Genomic DNA, 23,541 nt, shown 5'->3' with positions numbered 1-23,541 from the left:
AAATCATTTCTTCTATTAATAAAGGTTTAATTTAGTTTGTAAGAAACCTATAAGACACGGCCTTATTGCTACTGAATTCAAATCCTGCACCTCGAAATAAGTACAAATTGCAAATAGTTGTGGCAGCAACTTCAAGTTTCCCTCTGGAATTTGGGCAGCTTGGCATTTACCATCTGCCTGCCATAACATTTCAGCAGAACTTCCTTTCTAGTCCTATCAATGTCATTGACACGAACGTGGATGACGACAGCTTGATAACTCCAAGTTCCTTTCCAAGCCTGAGGAGATGTCCTTAAACCCTGGCACCGGGCAGGCAACACAGTCTTCGGGACTCACGCTCACAGCTGCAGAGAACAGTATCCATTCCCCTAATTATTGCCCTACCACTACTATGTTCATATTTCGTCCTGCCCCTTGAATGTCTCCCTGTACCATGGTGCCGTGGTCAGTTTGCTCATCCTCCCTGCAGTTCCCATTCTTGTCCTTACAACTTGCAAGAACCTCGTAATTGTTGGGACAGTTGCAGGGGCCGGGGGTCCTCAAACGCTACCCCCTGGGTCCCCATACCAGCTTCACCTGCAGTCATACCCTCCTGTCCCTGATGACAGGCCAAATTTGAATTACCTAACCTGAGGGGTGTGATTGCCTCCTGGAGCAAAGTGTCCAGGTAACTTTCCCCCTCCCTGATGTGGCGCAATGTCTGCAGCTCAGACTCCAGCTCCTCAACTTGGATCCGAAGCGCCTCGCTACGCAAACACTACAGATGTGTTTGCTCTGGATAATCTTGGGGTCCACCAGCAGCACATCACCCATCCTGCCGTCACTATTGTATTTTATTAAATTTATTAATTAATTACTCTAGTATCCCTACTCTACACTTGAAGAATCCCCCACTCTTTACACTTTATTGTAATTAATTTTTTTACACCAGTATCAATCTTATACTCAATGAGCTAATTTTAAGAAAAAGAGAAAAAAAAACTAGAGACTTAAACACAAACCAAAGACCTTTTACTTTAAAGACTAGAAATACTCACCAATCAACTGCTTTTCCTGTAGTCGTGTCATATTGTGGTTCATGACGTCACTCCACCTCTTGTCTCACTGCAGGTAGGCCTCTCGATCCGCGCCTTTTATCCTCTCCTCACCTCTCGCTCAAAATATAATATTTTGAGCCGGCCATTCAACTTACTAGCTTCCTGTGATGTCAAAGCTGCTTTTTCTCCCCCATACCGCTGCCTCACAGCAGCTGAAATGCTCCTCAGCTCCTCATTATCTCCCACAGGCCCGCTCCAACTCCCAGCAAGGTAGGCCTCACTCGAATCCCCGGTCTGTGTTTATAGGCGCTCCTCAGCTCCTGACTATCTCTTGCAGGTCTGCTTCACTCCCAACAAGGTCATAAGTAGTAGTGGTCAAGGCAAAATGATATGTCAGGATAGGAAACGTAAATACTTTTGGAATACACAACACAAGAATTAGGAGCAGGAGTAGGCTATTCAGTCCTTCGTGTCTGCTCCACTATTAGATAAGATCATGAATGATCTGATTGTGGCCTCAGCTCCACTTCCTGCCTGTCCCCCATAACCCTTGACTCCCTTGTCGATCAAAAATCTCTCTAACTCAGCCTTGCATATTTTCAAAGACCCAGCCTCCACAGCTGCATGAGGAAGAGGATTCCACAGACTAACGACCCTCCAAGAGAGAAAAATTCCCCTCATTTCAGCCTTAAATGGGAGACCACTAATTTAACAGTGTCCTCAAGTTGTAGACTCCCCCACAAAGGGAAACATCCTCGCAGGATCCACTCTGCAGGACCTCATTTGTTTCAAACCGAAACCTTTGCCAGTTTATTGGTCTGTTATGTTATGGCGGTTATTGCTGATTATTTACATTTTTGCGGTAACAACGTACTTCTGTAAAATACGACCCTGAAAATGACTTGAATGAATGAATCAGTCAAGTCTTTCATGGATGCCCCTTCCATGGAAAGTGTCCCTTCCGCCCATCATCCACTCTCTATAAACTTAAATTAATCCAAAACTCCCCCAGGATGTTTATTTTTGGTATAGTTGATTGAGGGCTAAATGTTGGCCAGCACACTGGGAGAGACACCCTGCTGTTCTACAATAGCATCTACAAATCTTTTAATTTCAACCTGAATAGGTAGTCAGGGATTCAGTTTAAAATCTCACCAGAATATGGTAGACAAAAGCTACACCTTTTCTCTTGGATTGCTTATAAAATGCTAAGAGTAGCGAATGTTCTTGGCATGTTGTCAGACTACTACTGTTTTCTTCACAATGTCATTTACGTACTGGCATGCTTCTTAGCCATAGCTTTTTACTTAAACCTGTTTTTTTTTGCCAAAAGTAGTTGATTTTTAAAAATCTATTTATTCAAAAGCTGTGGTAAACAAAAGAGCTTCCAAGTCAGCTAGGGGATTGAAACCACTAAGAAAAATATTCAACTTGTTTTTCTGCTTTGGCATGATTTAGTTGGTCATAATGTTATATGAAATCTTTATTTCTCACAAATTCTAAAATAAAATAAATCACTGTGGGGTTAAACAGTTTCTCAGCTCAAATCATTTTGATAAGATAATTACAATGTAAACTTAACAAGTGGAAACACTTGACATGTGAAGTGACCTTTCTGTGAAGTTTTTGTGAATAAGTTGCAGAACTTATTCTCCAGATCCAACATTATTCAAGGTTTACTTAGCCTGCTAATTATTGGCTTTATATTATGAAATGTACAAAAAAAAATGGCAAACAGGTTAAAACCTGGGCATACAAATTTTTGGGGAGTTACTTATAGAAGAGAATTTGGTTTATGCTCTGCTTACTTTTCAAAACTTCAGTGCCTCTAATTGTTTTTAACAAATTTCTACAATTGTATCTTTGATGAGCCAGTTTCCTCTCGGTAAACATTGGGAAGGCTAAAGCTGCCCCCATCGGCCATCACCAATTTCAGTCCACCTCCCAGCTGTTGTATATGGCTGAACCAGACTGTTTGCAGTATCAGCACCCTGCTAGACCCTGAGCTGAGCAACCCGTCCTGTATTTTAAAGATTGCCTGTTTTCACTTCTGTAATGTGGCCTACTTCAGACCACTTCCACTCCTGAAACACTCATCCATGCATTGTGGCTTTGAGACTCAACCCATCTCATGCTCTCAATGGCCAGCCTCCCATCATCCACTCTCTATAAACTTGTTGCTGTCTATCTTACCTCGTTTTTCAAGTTCTGCTCATCCCACTGACTCCAGTTAAAATTCTCAAGTGTAGAAATCCCTTCAAGTCCTTAGTCATTATTATCTCAGTAAATTCTTAGTCCTACCACATTCACTCCCTTCTGAACTGACTGTTCTTCTCACTCAGGCCTTTTGTACATTTTCCTCCCCCTCCCTTCAACTGTGCCTTTAGCAATCTATACCTGTACTTTGGAATTCCCTCCTTACATTCCTATGCCTCTCCACTTCACTCTCTTGAAACCCTTCTTAAATTTCACTTCTTTTGACCAATATTTTGATCACCTTATCCAATGTCTCCCTTATTTCACCATCCATTTTTTATCTGATTGCTCCTCTGTAAAAATGCTTTTCAATATTTTTCCAACTAAAGGTGCAACATATTGTGTCTGGCAACTGTGGCCTGGATTTTCCATGCCCGCTGACGTCGGGCGTGTTGGATGGCGTGAATGGACAATATGGTGCAATCTGTTTCATGACAGTGTGAAACCAGTTCGCGATAGTCCATTTCGCCCGCCAGTGGCGGGCCGCATTTTCCACCACCGGACGTCGGAAACCTCATTGTAATACATCAGCATATCATTATGAGGGAAAACACGCCAACGTGTTTCGCAACAGCACGTAAGCAACGTGCATCTGGCAGGCTGCACTTCACTCGGGACTTCAAGGTTTGTTTGCCTACCTTATTTCGGTCAGCACTCGCAGTCATCTCTGCCAGGCTTCACAGACAACACCACATCACTTTTAGGGGGGGTCACGGCAGGTCTCTACCTACCAGATCAGCCATATGCGGGTGGCTTTTCAATGGCAGCAGGGCAAGGTCTTGCTTGGCGAAGGGGCATAAGTGGCCTCAGGCAAGGCAAGAGGCTGCAGGATGAGGGCTGTACTGGGGAAGGAGGGTAACCCAGAATGTGTGTGGGGGTGCATGTTGATCTGTGCAAGTGGCCTCAAGATGGTGAGGGCTAAGGAGGCAGTCTCCAGAAGAGATGAGGCCAGATTGACATGTGAGGGGATGTGTGTGATGTCCCTTAAGCTGTAAGTGAGTGAGATGCCAGTGAATGTGTGATGAGCTTGAGTATGAGAGTTTAGAGTGATGAGATGGTTGCCATACCCTGGCTGCATGGATGAGTTTATTCATCCTCTATCTGCATTGGATGGCCAACCTCTTCCGTGCAGCATTGGCACAAATAACTACTGCCATTGCCTCCCAAGCCATCCTGCGGCCACTGTGGGTGTAAACAACGTCACAGCAGGCCTCCACGGCGTCTAAAAGGCATTGCTGTGGCACGTCACTAAACTTGGGGGCTGCAGTCTTTTCGCCTTTTATGGACATCTTCCCTGCAGTAGTCGTGGGCTGGAAGCACTGAGATGTGTGCGTGTGGCTGTACTTTAAATATAGTGCCTGGCGTGATGAAGCGGCGAGGTGATGGTGTGGCAGGCGAATGAGAGCCTGACCGGCATGGAAACGGCGTGCTTACCGGGAATGCATAACTAATACGCCGGGTTTGGGATGATATGGCATGAAAACCTGCCATTGCGGCTGGTGGGTAAAGCATCATTTTACCCACCCGCTACCACACTTAGTGCAAATCTGGTTCTGCCCTGTCTGTGTGAGAAACTCACCAATAGATGTCTCTTTTACTTAGTAATGTGGAAGTTTTGTGGATCCAGGATAGAATGCCTAGTGGCTCTGTGTGTTTGACTGTAGTTTAATTGCAGTTCCCTTGTAGGCGTTCTCTCCAATAACGAATTATGTTGAATGTTGTGCAATCATCAGCAAACATCCCTAATAATTCGTGACTCCTCAGATACTGAAGCAGTCCATGCCCAAATGCAGCAAGACCTGGACAATATCCAGGCTTGGGCTGACGAGTGCCAAGTAACATTCATGCCACACAAATGCCATGCAATGACCACTCCAATAGGAGAGAATCTAACCATTGCCTTTTGACATTCAATGGCATCTCCCCTTGTGCAAGACATGACTCCAACCAGCGGAGAGTTCCCCCCTGATTCCCATTGACTCCAGTTTTGCTAGGGCTCCCTGATACCACACTTGCTCTAATGCTGCCTTGATGTAAAGGACGGTCACTCTCACCTCAGAATCACAGTGCAGAAGAGGCCCTTCGGCCCATCGAGTCTGCACCGACACGTGAGAAACACCTGACCTACCTACCAAATCCCATTTACCAGCACTTGGCCCATAGCGTTGAATGTTATGATGTGCCAAGTGCTCATCCAGGTACTTTTTAAAGGATGTGAGGCAACCCGCCTCCACCACCCTCCCAGGCAGTGCATTCCAGACCGTCACCACCCTCTGGGTAAAAAAGTTTTTCCTCACATCCCCCCTAAACCTCCTGCCCCTCACCTTGAACTTGTGTCCCCTCGTGACTGACACTTCAACTAAGGGGAACAGCTGCTCCCTATCCACCCCGTCCATGCCCCTTATAATCTTGTACACCTCGATCAGGTCGCCCCTCGGTCTTCTCTGTTCCAATGAAAACAACCCAAGTCTATCCAACCTCTCTTCATAACTTAAATGTTTCATCCCAGGCAACATCCTGGTGAATCTCCTCTGCACCCCCTCCAGTGCAATCACATCCTTCCTATAATGTGGCGACCAGAACTGCACACAGTCCTCCAGCTGTGGCCTCACTAAGGTTCTATACAACTCCAACATGACTTCCCTACTTTTGTAATCTATGCCTCGATTGATAAAGGCAAGTGTCCTACCTGCCTTTTTCACCACCCCACTAACATGCCCCCCACTCGCCTTCAGATAAATGGACACACGCCAAGGCCCCTTTGTTCCTCAGAACTTCCTAGTGTCATGCCGTTCATTGAATACTTCCTTGTCAAATTACTCCTTCCAAAGTGTATCACCTCACACTTTTCAGGGTTAAATTCCATCTGCCACTTATCTGCCCATTTGACCATCCCGTCTATATCTTCCTGTAGCCCAAGACACTCAACCTCACCGTTAACCACCCGGCCAATCTTTGCGTCATCCGCAAACTTACTAATCCTACCCCCCACATAGCCATCTATGTCGTTTATATAAATGACGAATAATAGGGGACCCAGCACAGAACCCTGTGGTACGCCACTGGACACGGGCTTCCAGCCACTAAAGCAGCCTTCTGTCATCCCCCTCTGCCTCCTACAACTAAGCCAATTTTGAATCCACCTTATCAAATTCCTCTGTATCCTATGTGCATTTGCCTTCTTTATAAATCTCCCGTGTGGGACCTTGTCAAAGGCTTTGCTGAAATCCATATAAACTACACCAACTGCACTTCCCTCATCTACACACCTGGTCACCTCCTCAAAAATTCAATCAAATTTGTTAGGCATGACCTCCCTCTGACAAAGCCATGCTGACTATCCCTGATCAAACCTTGCCTCTTCAAGTGGAGACAGATTCTCTTCTTCAGAATTTTCTCCAATAGTTTCCCTACCACTGACGTGAGTCTCACTGGTCTGTAATTCGCTGGCTTATCTCTACAACCCTTCTTAAATAGCGGAACCACATTAGCTGTTCTCCAGTCCTCTGGCATCTCCCACCCTCACCTCCTGAAATTCAGCCTTTTTGTCCATATTTGAACACAGGAACTGAGTGACTCTGGCAGAAACCAAACTGAGTGTCAATAAGCAGGTTATTGCTAAGCAAGTGTTGCTTGATAGCACTGTTGATGATCCCTTCCATCATTTCACTGATGGAGTGTAGGCTGATGGGGTGGTGGGATTTGTCCTGCTTTTTGTGTACAGCAGATACCTGGGCAATTTTCACATTAGTGAGTAGATGCCAGTGTTGTAACTGTACTGGAACAGCTTGGCTAGGGGTGCGGCAAGTTCTGGAGCACTATTGTTGGAAGTTGGGATATTAAGCCCCATTGTTATTTCCACAAATTTCTTCCAATATTGCTCAGCTTGACTCATTAGGTACCAGTCCCCTCTCTCTGTCAGAAAGCTGCGGGATCAAGTCGTGCACCAGGGCTCAGTAAATATGAGCGAAAACTTTAGTGCAGTATTGAGAGATTGTTGGAGGTGAGATCTATATCTTTTCTGTGATTGGTTAATGCACAGATACATAGTTCAGTGTCACATTCACAGTAAAATGTTTGAGCTGGTGTGCCTCACAGGCGTCAAAGAATTGAAGACCCTTTTCTTAAAATTGGGTATGTATTTCTTACCAATTTCCTTCCTTAATAGCTTGAAACCTGAGGAATGGCTTCACAAACTTGGGGCATCCTCTGTTAACTCACCTAAGCGTCACTGTATATGTTAGTGCCAGTGGATGTTTATAGGAGAAGGATCACAACTTTGTGCTGCTACAGGACAAATTTCAACAGCGCTGCCATGAAATGCCCGCTATTAACTGTGTCATTGATGCCACCACAATGTAATATCAGCAGGGGGTGCACCTAAAATGTTCTCAGGTATTGCTGCTACCCATGCAGCAGTTTAATGGTCAGAATTACACTGGAGGTAACTGCTGAGTCCCTGTGAAAAATGGAGCATCCTAGCTAATGGTTGAATTAAATTTAGGAATTATACCTTCATCCAGCTGCTGGTTGTTGGAAACTTGAGCAAAAGGAACTACACAGAGTATACAAACGGCAAATAAGCTCAGTGTCGGTTCAAATGGTAACAATACAGAATTAAAGGCTCTTTATCTTAATGCACGCAGCATTCGTAACAAGGTGGATGAATTGATATCACAAATAGAAATAAATGAATGTGAAATGATAGCCATTACAGAGACATAGTTGGACAATGGCTTGAAGTTGAATATTCAAGCGTAGTTGACATTTTGGAAGGACAGGAAGAAAGGAGCAGGAGGTGGGGAGCTCTGTTAATAAAGGATAAGATTTGTACAGGAGTAAGAAATGATCTTGGATCAGAGGATCAAAGTGTAGAATCAATTTCGGGGGGAGATGAGAAATAGCAAAGGAAAGAAATCATTGGTGGGAGTGGTTTATAGGCCCGATGACAGTAGCTACACTAGGACATTGGAACTAAAGGCTAACAACTTCCTTGGACCTGATGGCCTGCATCCTCGGGTCTTAAAGTAAGTGGCTGCAGAGATAGTCGATGCATTGGTTGTAATCTTCCAAAATTCATTAGATTCTGGAAAGATCCCAGTGGATTAGTAAACCGCATATTTAACACCACTATTCAAGAAAGGAAGGAGACCGAAAGCAGGAAACCATAGGCCAGCTAATCTAACATCTGCCATTGGGAAATGCTAGAATCCTTTATTAAGGAGGTAGTAGCAGGCCATTTAGAAAATCACAATACCATCAGGCACTGTCAGCATGGCTTTTGACAGGTTTATTAGAGTACTTGAAGGATGTAACCAGCAGGGTGGATAAAGGGAAACCAATACACGTGTATTTGAATTTCCAAAAAGCATTCGAGAAGGTGTCACATAAAAGGTTACTGCAAAAGATTAAGCCCCATGATATTGGGGATGATATATAAGCATGGGGAGAGGATTGGCTAGCTAACAGGAAACAAAGAGTCAGGATAAATGGATCATTTTCAGGATGGCAAACTGTAATTAGTGAAGTGCCACAGGGACCAGTGCTGGGGTCTCACTATTTACAATTGTATTACTGACTTGGATGAGGGGAGCCAAATATTGTAGCCAAATTTGCTGATGGTGTAAAATAGGTAAGAAAGCAAATTGTGAGGAGGTTACGAAGAGTATGCAAAGGGATCTAGATTGGTTAAGTGAGTGGGCAAAGATTTGGCAGATGGAGTGTAATGTGGAAACATGAGAGGTTGTCCACTTTGACAGGAAGAATAGAGAAGTAGAATATTATTTAAATGAAGGAGACTGCAGATGCTGTAGTACAGAGGATTTGGGGTGTCCTTGGCCATGACCACGAATCACAGAAAGTTAGCAAGCAGATACAGCAAGTAATTAAGGAGGCCCTTATTTCAAAGGGGACGGAATATAAAAGTAGGGAAGCCTTGTTAAAACTATACATGGCATTGGAGAGACTGCACCCAGAATACTGTGCACAGTTCTGGTCTCCTTCCTTACGGAAGGATATACTTTCATTCGGAGCAGTTCAAAGAAGTTTCACTAAGGTGATTCCTGGGATGGAGGGATTGTCTTAAGAGGAAAGGCTGAGCAGGTTAGGCCTATAATCATTGGAGTTTAGAAGAATGAGAGGTGATCTTATTGAAACATAAAAGATTCTGAGAGCTTGACAAGGTAAATGCTGGGAGGAATTCCCCCTCATGGGGGAATAGAGAACTGGGGGTAGAGTTTAAAAACAAGGGGTCTCCCATTTAAGACACAGATGAGGAATTGCTTCTCTTGGGGTTATTAGTCTTTGGAATTCCCTTCCTCAGAGAGCAGTGGAGGCTAGGTCATTGAGTATATTCAAGGTGGAATTAGACAGATCTTTGACAAGGGAATCAAGGGTTATGGGGGACAGGTAGGAAAATGAAGTTAAGGCTACAATCAGAACAGCCATGATCTATTGAATGGCAGAGCGGGCTCGATGGGCCAAATGGCCTACTCCTCATGATCTTATAAAAGCAGCTAAATGAAGCCTGCCTTGCATGGAAAGTTTGTTGAATTAAAGGTGGTTTGAATATGAATGTGTATTTACTTTCACAATGTCTAGCAATATGCTACACCAATGAAAATACAAAACCTTCAAAGATTTTCTTTGAGCAAACTGGTAACTATTGAAAAAATTTACATCCCTGACCATCAGCAGAGCACAAGTAACAAAACAGATTCTAAAGGATCAAACTAGTTGGGTCAAACTACCTGATTCTGTGCTGTTTATTCAATGTAATCATTGGTATTGGGAACCAAGAATTTTTGTACATTAGAGTAATTTGTAAAGTTTTAATTCCAGTATAAATACAATATTACTGCTTAATTTCATCCATGGTTGTACCACTTATGTGATTTATAATGTATAATTTTATGCAATCATGATGTATATCTAAAAATATATTCATTAATATATATGTCTTTTTTAATTGATAAATGATTTTCTTAATAAGAATGGAGCTCTCTAGACTTGCAAATTTATTCTAGAATACTTAGTGAGAACAATATGGAAATTAATCACCATTAACTGCTGTGTAACTGAATCTCTCACTCATTCCCTGTGCTGAGAGAGATCTGGTATGAATCCATAGATAATGCGTTGCTCTAATGAAACAGGAGGCATAGATGGCAGACCGCCATCAGAACAGACCTGTTCAAGATACCATACAAATTGAAACAGTTGTGGATCATAATGCTGCTCGAAGAAGCTAATTCCAGATTATCAGCCATATGTGCAACCCTTATGGAAAGGAGCACATATCTGCGCCATTACTAACTATGCATGAAATTGCAGTGATGGTAGATGTCGTCCAGATGTTGTATTTGAAAACAGCTTATCCTTCCCCTCAGCTTCTTTAAAACCTGTTTGTTTTTGTTTTCCATCATGCTGGTTAATAAAAATCACTGAAGATCTTTTACAACAGCCTATAATATCTGTTTTAATTTTGTTGATGCATTTGTAAACACAAATTTTGATCTTTATGGTGACTCTAAAGATCTAAATCCATCTTGTACCTTTTCTTATTCCTTCATGGGATGTGGGTGTTGCAGGCAAGGACAGCATTTGTTGTCCATCCCTAAGTGTCCTTGAGAATGTAGTGATAAGCCACCCTCTTGAACCACTGCAGTCCAACTGGTCCAAGTACACCCATGGTGCTGTTAGGAAAGGAATTCCAAGATTTTAATCCAGCAACAGTGAAGGAACAGTGATATGGTGCCAAGTCATGATATGTGGCTTGCAGGTGTTCTCAATCTCAAAAACCTCCTTTTGTATTTGCTTTTCCAAAAATCTGTGGTGCATTTAGAAGTTTCCAAGTGCCAGGCAATGACCATCTCCAACAAGAGAGAATCCAACTATCGCCCTTTGAAATTCAATAACATTGCCATCACTATCAACAGTGAATCCCTCACTATCAACATCTTGGGGGTTACCATTGACCAAAACTGAACTGGACCAGCCATATAAATACTGTGGCTACAAAAGAAGGTCAGAGACTTGGAATTCTACAGCAAGTAATTCGCCACTTAACTCCCCAAAACCTGTCCACCATCTACAAGGCACAAGCCAGGATTGTGGTGGAATGTCCCCCACTTGCCTGGATGAGTGTAGCTCCAACAACACTCAAGAAGCTTGACACCATCTAGAACAAAGCAGCCCGCTTGATTGGTACCCCCATCCACCACCTTAAACATTCACTCCTTTCATCAGCGACACACAGTGGCAGCAGAGTGCAGCATCTACAAGATGCACTGCAGTAACTCACCAAGGCTCCTTTGACAGCACCTTCGAAACCCTCAACCTCTAACATGTAGAAGGACAAGGGCAGCAGATGCATGGGAACACCACCATCTGGAAGCTCCCCTCCAAGCAGCATAGCATCCTGACTCGGAACTATATCACCCTTCTTTTATTGTTGTTGGATCAAAACCCTGGAACTCCTTTCCTGACAGCATTGTGGGTGTACTTAAATGGACTGCAGCAGTTCAAGGCTGCGGCTCACCATCATGCTCTCAGGAGCAATTAGGGGATAGGCAATAAACACCACATCCCATGAAAGAAAAAATTAAAAATCCAGTTTTTGTTGTCTAATTTGGGTTATATTTATAGTTAAATGCCAATTCACTTTTTTTTCCAAAGAGCCACTCCTCTCGTTCTTGATGGTCTTGTGAAAATGGTCCATCAGTTGAACGTGGATTTTGTTACAGACGTGTCATTTTTTTTTCAACAATGTGGTTGGTCTGATTACTATTTTGCATTCCCTTTTTCTTAATCTATTTTCCTGTCAAGAAATTGGCAAAAATTGTAGCTGGTTCAATTTGCAAAAAAGAGGCTCAGTTAGCAGGTTCTGGCTTCAAACTCTACTTTCAGACTTGAGTACAAAATTTAGGCTGACACTTCAGTGCAGTACAAAGTGGGTACTTCAGGTGAATGCAAAAGAAATCACTCTTTCAAGAAGAGTCAAGAGTTTTTCTAGTGTCTCGGCCAACTTTTACCCCCTTAACAAGCACCAAAAACAAATAAACTTGCCATTTATGAAACCTGGTATAAAAATTGGCTGGTATGTTTATCTACATAACAAGTGACTCCTTCAAAAACAAGGCCTTCAGAAAAGGCAGTGAAGCAAAGGAAAATTGTCCGAGGCTGGGGGTTAAGGGAAGGAAACACCAGAACTGGGAAAAGAAGCCCATTTATATTTATATAAAAATGCTTGACTCTCACATTGCACAACATGATAAATTGTGCCTGATGTGATTGAATCAGTTGCTTTAGAGAATATCTTTCAGACGAACCTGTGATCGATTTGAGGTTTTCATCTATATTCTAGCTCTGTTCAGCATCCTGAAACAAAAGACAATTAGAAGTTCTGCTTCCATAGGTTACCGTAATATACAAAATTCCCCAATGTTCTTTTAAATTGAAATGATAAGTACTTATATTTATAATAGTTCAATTGAAGCCTTGTCCCAATTTATAATGTAAAAGAGAAATTATTACAGTACCTTCTTCCTTCCACCACAAATAAAAATTTGAGTCCTTGGATGCAAAATTGGGATAGGCGCCATTGAGTGGTGTTTGAGAACCAAAATGGTGTACAATGCGCAAGCACGCTTCTGTCACAAGTTGTGCTGGGCGTCATCTTGGTAAAGGACAAACAATGGGTGCTCTTTTCCCGCACCTGAAGCAGATGTTAGTGAATTTGAATGTGCAAATAAATGTTCTAATGTCTGCTTCTGGACCTTACCTGCAACTTTGGTTTGCCCTGAGGTGGACAGCACCAGTGCTTACTATAACCACCGCTGCTCTCAACCTCCTAACCTCTCCCTTCATCCCCGTGCAGGCTCCTATTGCAGCACTGTCTGCATTACGTTGAGCTCCTCAGACTCTCCATTTGCATGTGGGCTGGTAACATTCTGCAGCACGACCAAATTACTGGGCCCTATACTACTCTTTGGCAACTGAGGTACATTCAAATGTCAGGTTTTCAAAAAAGGTAGTGTTCAGTTTGAGATCCTGCTTTTATGACTGCCCTCTGTCCTGTCATATTTACATTTTATTACCTCTAGAATGTATCTGCAACAGCTGGGAAATCTCAAAGTACAAAAGCTTCATTTTACTATAATAATGGATGTTAATAGCTTTGGATGCAATTTTCCATCTGTGAAGTGGGCAAAATGCCCCATGCGCAAAGGGAATTCTTAAAGGTATAGAGGCTTTTTAGTCTGTAGTTTTTTTTATCCCCTTTTTCCTACAGTGTTTTTAAGAACTACTTTTTGTCCTTTGTTCTTTGCTTGGCGGCAGAACATGAAAGAATTGTTTAAGTGGAGCCAAGTGATTTCATAACTCTGATTATTTGGCAAGTTTCTTGCAAACGAATGTTGCATTTCCAACAATATTCTCACAGCAGTGGGTTTAGTCCTGCTGGTGTGGAATGTGTATGAGGGCTGGGAAGTCTTGAAGTGTAAAAGCTTCATCTTTATATGATATGGTGTTCAGTACAGTTTCCCGTAGGTGAAGTACTGAAAGCAAAAAGGAGTTTGCAAAGGGATAAAGATTTTTATGGTTGATATTTTTTCATTGCTTTTTTGATCATTTGTATTTTGGAACACAAAAAGAATGTTCATATGGAAAGAAAAATAATTGAAGCATTTCAAGAGTATGGACGATCACAAAAGCCATTAAGGGAAGGGGATATGCAAGAGGGCGCCTGCAGTACCAACTTACACTGCAAGGTATCCAGCCACAAACTATAGTGTTCCGTGTTGGTCGGCAGGTCAAGTTAAAATTAATGATGGGGTTTGTTCCTAAAGTGTATTTTATGACTGATGTGATACAATATAAAAAATGCCAGGGGATCAGCCGATCCAGAATTGGAGTCTCTGCAGGTCTGGGAATACCTACTTGGCAAAGACTGAAAACAAGTACTGTGTCAGTGTGCAACCATTTGCTGCAGGGACACCAGCAGTGAGCTTGCACCATTGGGATGAGTCAAGGTTACAGAGTTGCCAATAAGTTTTCCACCTCTGCATTTGCTGTGCAAGGTACTTAGTGGTCAACATTAACCTTTGGGAAGGCTGTCAAAACTAATTCAGAAAACTGGCTCTCTTTGCATATCTAAATTTCAGCTGAGCTGGAAGATTTCAATGACTGGCTATTCTCATCTCAAACAAGCACAAAGGTCCCGAACTCCGAGTACCAGGCATGGAAAATATAGTCTGCTGGGTTGTTTATAGTTCGAGCTATAAAAAGATTTAGAGCTGTTTTACAATTTAATAGTCTTTGGTGAGAAAAGCAGAATTTTAAAGGAGTGATTGTAAAAGTTACTAAGATACTTATGTTGCTTTTCATCATGTTTGGCTAGTTTTGGCAGTTATCTGGCTTTACAAAAAGGCCAGTTAATGGCCCTGACCCTTTTGACAGCCAAATACATTTTGCTCATCAACTGCCAATTGCATTTTAATGTGACCTTTAACATAGAAAAAAAAGTCACAAGAAACTTCACAGAAGCATAAGGAAAACATGAATGTCAAGCCAATAAAGGAGATTTTGGGAAAGATGGCTGAAAGTTGAGTTGAAAAGCTGGGATTTAGGGAGTATTTTAAAGGAGGATGGGGAAGTGAAAGGCAAAGGAATTCCAGAGTATGTGCATTGGTAGCTGAAGAGAAAGGTGCTAATGTTAGGGCGAAAAGAGGGGATTGATGCACAAGTACCTAAAGTCCAGAAAAAAAAGTGGGAAGAGGTTGGCGGAAAGTTATAGAGATGGTGCGGGGCAATGTCATATAGGGATTTAAAGATGAGTATGAGAATATTAAGATTGAGGTGCTTAGGGACCAGGCGCCAGTGGAATGGAATAGGATATGGGTAGCAGAATTTTGTATGAGGTAAACTTTATGAGAGGAGCTAAAATGGGAGGCTGGCCAGGAGAGCATTAGAATAGTAAGTGACAGAAGTATTGAAGAAGGTTTCAGCAGCACATGAGCTAAGAATGTAGCAAATTATGTTCTCCTCTTCTTGAGTTCTCTGCCCAAAGGCAGGCCCTTGGTGATTATTCGCCAAAACCATGGCCAAGTGTCGTGATTTTTTAATAAACTGTAGGATGCGGAGGCAGGCCCTGAATCTACATCAGCCATTAGGGGTGATCCACACGCTAGCCGTCTAGCCAACGGAGCTAATTGCCCCCCTCCCCAAATGATGTTATGAGGTGGAACTATGCACCCTGATAATGGAGAATAAGAAAGCCGGAAGCACTCCCCAGCACTGAATCAGGCGAAGAGGTTTCAAGCAGCCTGAATTGAGATGGTGGTGATTGGAAGAGGCAGTAGAATGGGTGGCAATGGTATAGAATTTGTGGTGGGTCTGGAAATGATGTCTTTTTCTCTTCCCACTGTTTAACTGAAGGAAATTATGGCTACTCCAAGGCATCTCCGGTAAGTAGTTTGACAACAGAGATAGAGCAGGTTTCGAGAGAGGTGGAGGAGAAGTAGAGCTGAGAGTCCACAGTATTCATGCGAAAACTGACCTCATGTCTTTGGATGATATTGTGAAAGATAGTATGTAGATGAGGGAGAGGAGTGGGGTGGGCAAAAGATAGAACCTTGAAGGACTCTGAAAGTAGTGGTGCAGGACTGGGAAGAGAAGCTGTAAGACTCTGACTACAATAAGGTAATAGTGGAACCAAGCGAGTGGTAGTATAATTGAGCTGGACGACAAAAGAGTCTTGAATCAGCTCTTTTATTTTGAACTTCGAAATACAATTTTAGACAAATTTCCCTTTTTTTAATTGCAGTGGATGATTCAGCAACCTCATAAGGTATCGACTTTCTTTGGGTGCATTGGAAAAGATAAATTTGGTGAGATTTTGAAGAAGAAAGCTGAAGAAGCCCATGTTGATGCCCATTACTATGAACAAATTGAACAGCCAACGGGCACTTGTGCTGCCTGCATCACCGGTGACAACAGGTCAGCGACTCCTTTCAAGAAACTTAGTTTAAGGTTAGGATATTAGTTTTCATTTAATAAATCAAATGCAAGTTAGATTCTGGTATAGCTCTTTAAAAAGAACTAACACAGTGGCCTCCTCTATACCACATCATTCTATGAAAATCTTGATTTATCAAGCTACACCTCATCCTTTTGTGCTTTTGTGGAAAAAAGCCTAAACTTCTGAAGATTTTCTTCATATCCCTCACTTCTGGTAACATCCCAGTTAATCTCTGCTGCTCTTATATCCTTCCTAAAATAGGCTACTTAAAGCCGTGCACAATGCTCCATCAGGATTTTTGCTTTAGTGTGCTTCCAGACTCCATACCACGGATTCCAGTACACATTTGATAGCCTCATCTACATGTGCAACTTTTAGTTAGTCATGGCCACGCACCAAGACCCTTCTGCTCCTCTAGTACATTTAAAATCTTACCATTTAAGGTGCACTGCTTTCCTTGTTTTTACTTCCAAAACATATACCTTTTTATCCATTAAACTTTCTCTCCATGCAATCTTCCGTTTTCACCATCATAATTTACTTTACCCCCTAATTTGGTGCAATCAGCAAATTTTGATATTCCATTAATTTCTAAGCCCAGTTCATTAAGTGTGTAGAAATAACAACAGCCCCAACACAGACCATGAAACAACAAACATAACATATTTCCAGGCTGAGAAACTTCCCTATATTCTTCCCTTTGCTCTCTGCCCTCCATCTAACTATCTATACTTGTGGCCAAATTCCCTTTAATTCATTGTACCACATTATCTTTGCTATAAGTCTCTAATGTGGTCCCTGATTAAGCCATTGGTGGCCGTGATTTCAACTGCCTTGGTCCTAAACTTTGGAATTCCCTGCCTAAACCCTTCTGCTTCTTTACCTCTCTTTCCTCTTTCAAGATGCTCCTAAAAACCTTCCTCATTAATCAAGCTTTTGGTCATCTTTCCTGATTTCTCCTTCTATGGCTCGGTGTCACGAATGGTCAAAACTGTTTTTGTATTGATTTCTTTCATTTATCACCTCTTGTTGGTTTGAAGAATTCTATGCTTGGTCAAGTAAAGCCAGCATTTTAGAGATCTGTGTTGACTTCATTGATTAGCTTTGTTATTTGTAACCTCATTCCTTGTTGTAAGACAGTGGTTGAAGACGAATTGGGCTAAAATTTCCTAGCTTAATTCCGTGTCCTTTTTTCTTGAAGAGGGAGTTACATTTCTTCCTCACTGTAATTTGTTTAACTATTTCCCATTGCTAATTTATTATTGTACATACAAAATTTTCTTCCCAGGTGATCTCACATTGATTTTTTTTTTTGTCAGGTCATGCTCTGGACCGAATTACGTTGTGGTCCCTGTTTTACAAATGCACATTTGTTTTTTAGGTTACCTGCCTGCTCTGTTTCATTATGGAGGACCAGGTCAAAAACTGTTTCATTCCTTGTTGAATTCCTGAAGAAATAATTGAGGATGTGATTTTGTATTCAATAATTTTAGTAATTGAATCAAGTTTTTGATCGCCTAACCTCTTGGATTATTCTGGCTGTTTTATGTTAGCTCATTCTCTAAGAATCAATTCAAAACTAATTCTACTGGCCTGCTATCTCCTCATAGCCCTGTATCTTTTCTCTGCTTTATATATTTATCCAATTTTATTTTAACAGATACAGTGAGCTCTGCCTCAATCACTCCCATGGCAAAATATTTCATTGTCCAAAAATCTGCCATGTAAAGAAATTTCTTGTCTCTCTTCTCTGAAACTGTGATCATGACTTTTTAAAATTGTTAACCTGTATGTCAATAGCTTCCCAACCAGAAAAAATAATCTTTCCCTGTTAACTCTTATCAAATCTACTTATGGTTTTAAAAGCCATTTGAAAAAAAAAACTCCTCTTAGGTTTTCTGTCTGTGATTCTCCTAAACTGTCTGTATTCTCTAAATTGGAGATCAAATGTATTCCCGGCAATGACCTCTGGAACACATTATTTTTAAACCCTTTTCAATTCCTCACTCTGATGGGTGAGTCCCAGTTTCCCATATAAAAAAATTATAGAGCAGGACAGCACACAAAAGTGTCACTTGGCCCATCAAGCCTGGACTGGCTCTTTCAAAGAGCAATCCAGTTAGTCCCACTCCTCTGCTCTTTCTCCTATTCTGCAGTTACTTTTCCTTCAAATATTTATCCAATTGGAAGCTGCCATTGAATCTATTTCCACCACCTTATCAGGCAGTACGTTCCTAATCCTAATCACTTGAGTCAAGTTATTCAAACACCATTTGCCCTTGACAAATTCCTGCTGATGCTCTTTCATTAGTCCATGCTTGTCCAAGTGTATATTAATTTTCTCTTGAGTTATTATTTCCTAAAAGCATCCCATGCTGACGTTAAACTGACTGGCTTGTAATTGCCACGTTTACCCTTCTCTCATTTTTTTTAAAGAGTATAAGCATTTGCCTTCCTCCAATTCTCAGCCACTACCTGTGTATCTGAGGAGGATTGAAAGATTGTGGTCAGCGCCTCTGCAGTTTCTCCCTTCACTTCCCTCAGCATTTTAGAGTGCATCCAACCAGACCAGGGGACTTATCCACTTTAAGTACTGCTAAGCTTTCTAATACCTCCTCTTTTTCTAGTTTTATCTCATCCTGTATCATGAGCACCTCCTCATTTACTGTAGCCTTAGCAAAGTCATCTTCAGTAAACACCAAAGTGAACTACTCATTTAGTACTTCAGCCATGCCTAGTGATTCCACAAATAGATCTCTGTTTTGGCCCCATCACTCTTCTGGCAACCTTTTTATTGTTAATATGCCTATAGACAACCTTTGGATTCCATTTTCTGCCAGTCTGTTCTCGTACTGTTTCTTTGTGTCTCATTTCTTTTTTCACTTCTTCTTTGTACTTTTTATATTTATACTAATTCTCCCTTTTATAAAGCTGACATCTCTCATATTGCCCCTTTTCCTGCTTCACGCTACTCTCTAATTCCTTTGTCACCCGGAAGCTCTGGCTTTGGTTGCCCTTCCTTTCCTCCTTGTAGGAGTGTACCTAGACTGTATCTAAACCAGCTCTTTAAAGGCTGCCTGTTGCTCCATTATATTTCTACTTATCAGCCTTGGACCCCAATTTGCCTGGTCCTGATCTCTCCTCATTAGCTGAAATTAGCCCTTTGATGGTATCTATACTTGCTTTAAGATCAAGCTGACCCTTTGGTAACATGCTTCAGAAATGATGCATGCAAGCGTCTTGGAGGGGGCTGGGCCTCATTTCCATAAATTTCCCAGTGTCCTACCCTAATCCAGCCAGACACCTGACCTGCAACTTCCTGACCAGTGGATGGGAATAGTCCCCACTCTCAGTCAAATAGGAGCAACTCCGGAGGCGATTGGTGTGTAGATTTTTTTTCGTTCATGGGATGTGGGCGCCGCTAGCTAGGCCAGCATTTATTGCCCATCACTAATTGCTCTTGTTCAGAGGGCATTTAAGAGTCAACCACATTGCTGTGGGCCTGGAGTCACATGCAGGCCAGGCCAGGTAAGGACGGCAGATTTCCTTCCCTAAAGGGCATTAGTGAACCAGATGGGTTGTTACGACAATTGGCAGTGGTTTTGTGGTCATCATCAGACTCTTAATTCCAATTTTTTATTGAATTAAAATTTCACCATCTTCCGCGGTGGGATTACTCTGTGTCTTTGGAATACCAGTCCAGTGACAATGCCGTTATGCCACCGCTGGGGCAAGGGAAACCCTTTAAAGTGAGGCCAGAACTCATTCTCATTAAAGTATAAACATCTGCCTAGGTGTCATCTGTTCCACGATTTGACTCCCAGCAGGTATGGCCTGATGGAGTGAACGTCACTACTCACGTCAAACCTTAAAACAGATACTGGAGTCGGGTGCTGAAGGACCACCGCCTTCCTGCAGGTGTCCTGCTCGCCTGCTCAAATGAGCAAGTTAACATTGGGGCATGACAAGAAATCAGCAAGATCATGGGGGTTGTGACTGCCCTCAATTTAAATGCCCTGTTTGATTTCTCTCAGATAGTGGGAGTTAAAAATCAAGACTCTGCATCTATTTGCTCCACAATGTCTGGGAACCTGGAAGCTAATCGTAGCAATTGTTATCACATTTTAGGTTTGAGCTATTGGTCAGAGTCAGTCAATATTGTACAAACCCTACGCTTGCGCTTTTCTCCTTGTACCCATCTTTTCTCATCTCTACCTATCTACTAATGTACCTATAAAATTACCCAATTATTTTGATGACTAACTGGCTTTTATTTTATGATGGAACTTATCTGAATACTAAGTTATGTATACAAAGGGAAACATTTGCATAGTTCATGGTTTTTACCATACCATAGGAAAAATCATCTTGAATGCGAAGGTTTAAAGAAAATTCAGTTGGAAAAGCCACATATCCTACTCATCAGGGAACAGGGATCCAAAAATAAGGTTGGAATGGTAATGATTTATTATTTGGAACCAGGAAGGAGTGTAATGGGCAGGATAGGTGATTCTTATTCTTGTTAACTCTAAGAAGAAACTTGCCAATTGCTATCCTCCCAGCTTTACTTGCTATTGAGAGTACAATGAAAGGGAAAATGAATAGCACATAGTTACAAATTAAAGGATTACAATTCTACTTTATATGTGGTAGAATTTTTTCTCTCATAAAGCAGTGGAAATAGTTTGGCTGTAAACATAGCCTAAAATATTAATCTAACTGCTGATCTGTGCACATTTTGTTGGTTAATTGGAGTGCGTCTTAAATTGATATAGTAATACTGCAAAGTATTTAAGCTGTCTACATGTTATCTTTTCTTACTGAAAATTGAACATTTCGTGTTGAAAATTTTCACTAAATGTTTGTGAAATTACACATAATTCAAGTTCTACATATAATTAGGTTTCGGTGTTCTTCACATCTGACAAAATGCTTTTCAAGAAATTTTTGATTAATCCATAATACTTCCACTGAGATGAACAGGGCTTCTGAGAAAAACAAACATTTGGAGAAATTATTGAAATCATTAGCAGAATGAAAAGAAAATCGTTTGAAGCTTCTCTGATGGCTCAGTGACTAAGCACACCATGGGGTGTACACTAAGTTATACTAATTATAAAGATTCCATATCTATTCTGTATTGAGGTGGCTCATCTCAGCCAGAGTAGCAGCAGATGCGCACTATTAGCTTTATTGTCCTGGGATTAGGAAGGGAAAATATCAGTCAATATTCCTAGTTATAATCATTCCCTGTGACCATAGTAGAAAATTCATATAAATAGGAACCAGCAGGTAAGTCATGGAACTGAGTGCTGTTGGTATTGTTGCTGCCATTCATTGACTAGGTACTTGTACAAAGTACTAGAGACTGGTAATATCAATAGAACCATTTCACAGCTTGTTAAATCACTCGAGAAGGAGGGAGAATTTACTGAAAGCATACAAACTTATAAATTCAGTAAATTAGAATAGTCAAAGCATTCCATTCAGCCTCCATCAGTACATTTACACATTTAACAAAACTTTTATCTCTGATGCAGACTGGCCATGTGCAAGTTGGAAGATTTCCCAAGTGCCCCATGAATTATTCTACAATGCTGTATTAATGGCGCCATCCCCCCCATCCTTTGCTGTGGGAATCCCGAGAAATCCGATGACCTTTCAGGGGAACCAGTGCACCACTGAGTAATCTTATTACATCAGCCCTTTGTACCAGCTGAGCAAACCGTTGTATAAGCTGTTACTTATATCTCTTGACAGAATTAAAAATCACTGTAAATCAGTAAACAACTTTGTATTGTTGCATGTCAGTTAAATAAAATGCTGTTTAAGTTACTGGATATTGCACATTCTCTAGAAGGGATAACATGTTTTGAAATTTTTTTTCTATTTAAAGTATGGTAAGTAATTAGCTAACTAACTTCATTCGGCTACTTTAGGTCCCTTGTCGCTAACCTGGCAGCTGCAAATTGCTACAAAAAGGAGAAACATCTGGACCAGAAGGAAAACTGGCAGTTGGTGGAAAAGGCCAAAGTCTATTATATTGCAGTAAGTGTGCTTTTTGTACATTATTGTCAAAAAATTCTATCTCAAAAGATGTGCATTTTTTAATTAAAATGGCACACTTCACCTGACTTACTTTTATTCCATGTATTTGAATTTCACTGTGAACTAAAATCAAACATTGGAAAGTATAAGTGGGCTACATTTTCAATCAGTGATTGCAACAGCTAAATAAGGAACAAAGCCATTTACCTAATGTTTCTTGATATTCAAGCAGATGGACAGGAAAAGACCAACTTGTCTGTCCAGCCTTGCGCTCACTCTTATGATGCCTTTCAAGTATCATGTTTAACAACACCTGGGAGAGGCAAAAAAAAAAAGCAGACTTTAAAGGCAGGAACAATTTAGGTGCAAAAATTCTTGAAAATAGCCCTTTAACCCCCTTAGATAATCAAAGCCAATCTAGGAGACTGTACTTACCATGATTCATTTTACTTGGGATTCCACCTGGCTTTTGTGTTCTGTGATACCTGTCACAACCAGAAACCACTCCAGCTCTCTTTTTGAAAATGTCCAGCAAATCAGCACACAAGCCAGCGATTTGTTTCCCCAGTCAACCAGCCTGTGGGAAAAGAAAAACCTTCAGATACATCTGACTTAGTTCTGTCCTTGTGTAACTTAGATGCATATCTCTGGTCCCCCCTAACTTATTTAACTGAAATGATCCGTCAATGTGAAGACTATCTTGCCCCTTCATTATTCAAATACCTCTATCAGTCATCTATGCGCCTATGTATCTCTAAAGTAAAAAAGACACTGTCTATCTAGGTAAGTAAGTTCAAAAGTGGCTGTCATTCTTATTTGTGACCCCATTTAACTCTTTTTCAATGCTTCTATAATACCCATCATGAGAAGGAACCAGAAATGGACACAGTAATTTAAGTGATGGCTAACTAAAGCCCTATAGAGGACAAAATTATATTTTGTTGTGTATGAAATTGTCTTGACTGTGCAACCTAACACCCTATTTGCTTTAGCTAACACCCCACGATTTGTATACCTTGAGAGAATTATATACCATAACATGGTTCCTTCTTTCACAACAGACTTCAGTTCTCTATCCTGGTGTTGGTCCTGCCCATGTGTGTGACAACACTTTAACTAAGTTAAATACCATTTGTGCAACACCTGTTGGTCATCTCATCAGGATCCAGTTGCAGGTGTATA

At 41.4% G+C, this 23,541-nt stretch overlaps 1 protein-coding gene across 5 annotated transcripts in view; it reads left to right on the top strand.

The window, feature by feature from the left end:
• The window catches only part of LOC144668607 (adenosine kinase-like), a 223,522-nt gene that overhangs the window by 112,522 nt on the left and 87,459 nt on the right, over positions 1 to 23,541 (top strand). For 2 of the 5 annotated variants that reach the window (XM_078530789.1, XM_078530792.1), the window contains exons 5-6: positions 16,117 to 16,289; positions 22,251 to 22,359. In XM_078530789.1, coding sequence (XP_078386915.1) covers positions 16,117 to 16,289; positions 22,251 to 22,359 — 282 coding nt within the window. Of the gene's footprint in view, positions 1 to 16,116; positions 16,323 to 17,692; positions 17,729 to 22,250; positions 22,360 to 23,541 lie in introns of all 5 variants that reach the window. The other 3 variants (XM_078530788.1, XM_078530791.1, XM_078530790.1) reach the window with 2 other exon arrangements.

Source organism: Cetorhinus maximus, chromosome 27 (assembly GCF_964194155.1).
Source record: "Cetorhinus maximus chromosome 27, sCetMax3.hap1.1, whole genome shotgun sequence".
NCBI classification, from domain to species: Eukaryota; Metazoa; Chordata; class Chondrichthyes; order Lamniformes; family Cetorhinidae; genus Cetorhinus; species Cetorhinus maximus.
This window is presented reverse-complemented; position numbering and strand designations above follow the sequence as displayed.